The sequence below is a fragment of the Triticum urartu genome, chromosome 6 (genome assembly GCF_003073215.2).
Source record: "Triticum urartu cultivar G1812 chromosome 6, Tu2.1, whole genome shotgun sequence".
NCBI classification, from domain to species: domain Eukaryota; kingdom Viridiplantae; phylum Streptophyta; class Magnoliopsida; order Poales; family Poaceae; genus Triticum; species Triticum urartu.
Window position 1 is genome coordinate 382,996,972 of NC_053027.1, and position 4,458 is coordinate 383,001,429.

A 4,458-nucleotide genomic window follows, 5' to 3' on the forward strand; every position below is an offset into this window, starting at 1 on the left:
ATGAATATGGGTAGCTCGCTTCGGGTGGGAAATGGCGCGGGAGAGGAAGGATTTTTTGGGCGGGACAAGGCAGGCAGTCAGAAGCGGGTGTAGCAGTGATCCGGATACCCACAAACCCTCTAATTTGTCTGGTTTGCAAAAAAAACACGTCGGAACCGACCTGACGATACAGACCGTTGTGGGCGGTTTGAAGGTTGGTTGGAGATGGCCTAAGCAATCGGTAGTGCTTCTGGTAAGTGGTTCATGATCTTCACCGTAACGAACAGTGAAGTTGCTGTCGGCCTGCTCAGTGTACCAGTTAAGTCCACCCGACCCACGGAACTTTCTAATCCACTACAGTCAGCACCCCGAGGGAATGGAAGCTTGGGACAGAGCTCGGTTCCCCGTTCCGCGCACCGCACTCACCATGACGAGAAGATAGAGCCACCACGCACCCAAAACCCACTCCGTAAACAAATCCCTCGCGCCGCCCCACCACAAGACCACGGCACCCGATCCCCAAACCCGAACGCCGCCGACCCTTATTGCGTCCAAGGAACAGTCGCGCTGACGTCCCGCGCGACCGAATCCTCGCTTCCGTCGCCACCTAGCCCGACCTTTTCTCCGCCCCATAAAAGGCCGCTGCGGCCAAACTATCGACCCGGTCATTCCAACGCTCGCCCAACAAACCAAAAGGACGACCGTCGACGCACCCCCATTACGCGCGGCCGACTATGTGCACGCCAGCACCGGGTGGCCGCGGCCGCGGCGGCGTGCGCTTGAACGTCGGCGGACGGGTGTTCCAGACCACGGCCGCCACGCTCGCCGCCGCGGGGCGGGACACCATGCTCGGCGCCATGCTGGACGCCTCCTGGAACGCCGCGGCCGCGGGCGACGAGGCCGACTACTTCATCGACCGCGACCCGGCCTGCTTCGCAGTGCTGCTCGACCTGCTCCGCACGGGCGGCCTCCACGTGCCGCCCCACATCCCCGACGCCATGCTCTGCCGCGAGGCGCTCTACTACGGCCTCCTCGACCGCGTCCGCGCCGCGCGCTGGGACGACTTCGACGGCGACCGCCTCCGCCTGGCCGCGTCCGTGCCGGGCCGGGCCGCGGGGGACGGCACGGCCGTCCGCGCGGCGCCCGACGGGGGCTGCTGCGTCGCGCACGGCGGCGCCGTGCGCGTCTACAACTGGATGCTCGAGGAGCGCCGGCCGGTCTACCTCGACCACGCGCCGGTCAACGACGCGGCCTACCTCGACGCCTCCACGCTCCTCGTCGCTGCGCGCGAGCGCCCCGGCAGGCGGGACGGCGGCGTGGCCGCCTTCTCGGCGCTCACCGGCGAGATGCACCACCGCTTCCGCGTCGCGCACGATCGTCAGCTCAGGTCCTTCACCCCCGGGGCACTGGCCTTCGACCAGGAGTGCAGCATCTTTGCGAGCTGCAAGGGCCGGCTCAACGAGTATGGCATTGGTGTATGGGACGGCACCACCGGCGACCAGACGGGTTTCTTCTACGAGCCGCCCGGCTGCGCCCTCGGGGACGCCGATAAGCTCCAGTGGCTGGATGGCACCAGAACGCTCATGGCGGCCACCATGTTCCCGCGGGCGGATTCTTCTTTCATAAGCCTGCTGGATTTCCGGGACAAGAACGTCGTCTGGTCGTGGTGCGACGTCGGCACGCCGGCGTCGCTCGAGGATAAGCACGCGGTCCACGCCATCGCAATGGAGGACGGGAGGTCGATCTGCGTCATCAACCAGTACGACGACCTCGGGTTCCTCGACCTCCGGAGCAGCGCCGGCGGCGTGCGGTGGAGATCACGGAGCAAGCTGATGAGCAGGAAGAAGGTGCACGCCGAGGAGACGTGCTATCCCAAGCTCGCCACGCACGCCGGCCAGCTCTTCGCGTCGACGAACGACGCCATCTCGGTATTCACTGGCCCCGACCATGCACTGACCTCAACGCTGCGCGGGAGCGACGGCGGCGCCATCTGCGACTTCTCCATTGGGGGCGACCGTCTTTTCGCCCTGCATAACGAGGAGAATGTGTTCGATGTGTGGGAGACGCCGCCACCGCCGATCATCTAACTCTTGTCATCTTGTGCGAGGATTAGTCACAACTTTTCTTTTATAAGACAAGAGGGGAACAGGTAGTGATAGAGGTTTTGACGGAGAAACATGCTGTAGACCAGAGAAGATTCAACTGTCACTAAACTTGTATTTCCAATTCCAAAAATGAGTATATATATGAGTGGAGTGTTGTCATTATCGACAGACACCTTTATTGTCAATTCTTTGCGATTTCAGTGATTACCAAGCAAAAATTGACCCTCCATACAATACAACCTGAATGTAGGTCAGATGTACACTGGTGTTCGTATTTTTTCTGAATTTATTTCAGGGTTTTCGTCAATGTTCGTTCAGTGAAAGTAGATATTCTCGTTGACTACGGAACGTCTATAGTGACTACGTCAATCTTAAAATATTATGCCAGCTCAGTATTTAGCGGTGCTTATAGGGATAACGTGTGCGTACGTGCGCTCGTAAGGATGACTATATGTCAGCATCTGCAATTGTACCGTGTTAACATTAAAAAAGCACTTTATATGTGTGCTAAAGAAAATAACAAATAAAACTTTCTGTGAATTTCCTATGTTTGTGGGTTAATGTTTATGAAGATGTGAGCGCAAGATATCTCTTCAACACTGATGAATAAGTGCTTAGGAGATCCCAGGAGGTCATACTAAATCATGGACTAATTTAAAATGTCCCCCTGAACATTTTTCTTTAGTTGTTAAAACACGACAACTTTGTCCCAAACTGGTTTTTTGTCAGAAAATTGTCATGTTTGCCAACCTCACGTGAACTAAAGTTGTCATGAAAAACGCCCGGATTGCCATGCTTAAAATTCGTATGTTGGGGATTTATCATTTCTGTAAATCATACTAACTAGAAGGGTTGTCACCGTAGGTGTTGTTAGGATCTCATAATTTTTGTTTGACGCGTGGGGGAGATGAAGTATGTTTCCTTATAATGCCGTATGTTGATGGGTCTTTTTTGGCGGTTTGGTTCTGTGATATCTGCTAATCAACTTACGAATGTGAGCACTTGCAAAAAAGAAACTTACGTATGTGAGAAAGTCGCATGGTGGCGTTTCTTTTGTTTTGCCAAGTGATTGAAAGGTTGTGCGGAACTGATGTGTTTTTATAGGTTGGTTGCTACTGATTAATTTGAGAATTTTTTTACTCGGTTAAATTCATGAACTAAATTTAAAATTAAACACCTCAATCAAAATCATTGCTCTGGTTAAAATTGTGAGAACTCTAAAACTAAAGAGCCAAGTCCAAAATTAAAATTGAACATCTCAATGAAAATGGCCGATCCAGCCAAAATCCTGAATCAAATCTAAAATTAAATATCTCAATTGAACGAAGGAGCCCCAAATTAGGGAACATAGTGAATTTAAAGATGCCATGAACAGATGATATCGTCCGATTTGAAAAGAAAGAAGTGAGCGGCGGGATAAGACTGGATTTGCCTTTGCCCATCTCTGCAAGGAAAACAAATGTGGGGAGAGACATAAAGGTGGGGAGAAAAGCATAATAAACAGGAGATCTTGTTTGGATATCTCTCTACTGTCCCACTAGTCCATTTAATTTTGTTTGGCTGTCTCCACATGTTTAGTATCACCTGTTTGCTTTTTCTTGGATAATAAAGATGTACTAGCTAGACACATACACAACACAACTTTCTTTTTTGAGGGGAATACACAACACAGCTAATCATGTATGTTTTTTTGATGCAGTCTGACCGTTAGTTAGCAGAACCTAGGACTAGAGCTCTGCTGCCACTTACGACGATCGGCCGCGTACGCTGTTAGAGATGCAAGCTTGCAGTTGGCCGGTGGAGCAGCAGCAGCCGGTGGTTGAGCATTTTGCTTCAGAGTTCCTTTTTCTTGCATGCTCCAGAGTCGGTACACCCGAGCGGCGTGTATATCTAATGCAAATTCTCATGGCATGCTTTACCTTGAAACGTAAGGCATAGGCCAAGGTGGCATAAATTTAACCTCCTTGTGGTCGTACCTACTGGCTGCAAAACTTGTGTCAGCGTGAGTACGGTTGTGTTGTGTGGAAGTTGTTTGCACACATCAATCTTCGCTCCCTCGTCGTACGTAGACTAGCTCCCTATGTTTGTTGGGTAAATGAATGGTCGGGGCAAGAGCTGCACATGAAGGAAAGAGTCTGGACACCTCGTGATGCAAGGGAAACCTTGCAAGTAAGCAGTAACGTGTTCAGCACCCAACTCCTGCGAGTGTGCGGAAGTGGTTCGGAATTCAGGAGGAGCATCTGTGATGACTGTCGACTGTGTGTGTTAGAAGGAGATTTGTTTTTTTAGAGAAAGATATGTAGCTTATCATTCCAAATTGTTGACCAAGTCATTACAGTATTTTTGCACGAAAACAACTTGTCGACACTCAAAA

At 51.9% G+C, this 4,458-nt stretch overlaps 1 protein-coding gene across 1 annotated transcript; it reads left to right on the plus strand.

Moving 5' to 3' along the window:
• The first annotated feature begins 628 nt into the window (after nt 1–628).
• Nucleotides 629–2,262, plus strand: LOC125517636 (BTB/POZ domain-containing protein At2g24240-like). Its single transcript, XM_048682843.1, has one exon. It carries the CDS (start codon nt 714–716, stop codon nt 2,064–2,066), a length of 1,353 nt encoding a protein of 450 aa, XP_048538800.1. The 5' UTR covers nt 629–713; the 3' UTR covers nt 2,067–2,262.
• The last annotated feature ends 2,196 nt before the right edge of the window (nt 2,263–4,458 follow it).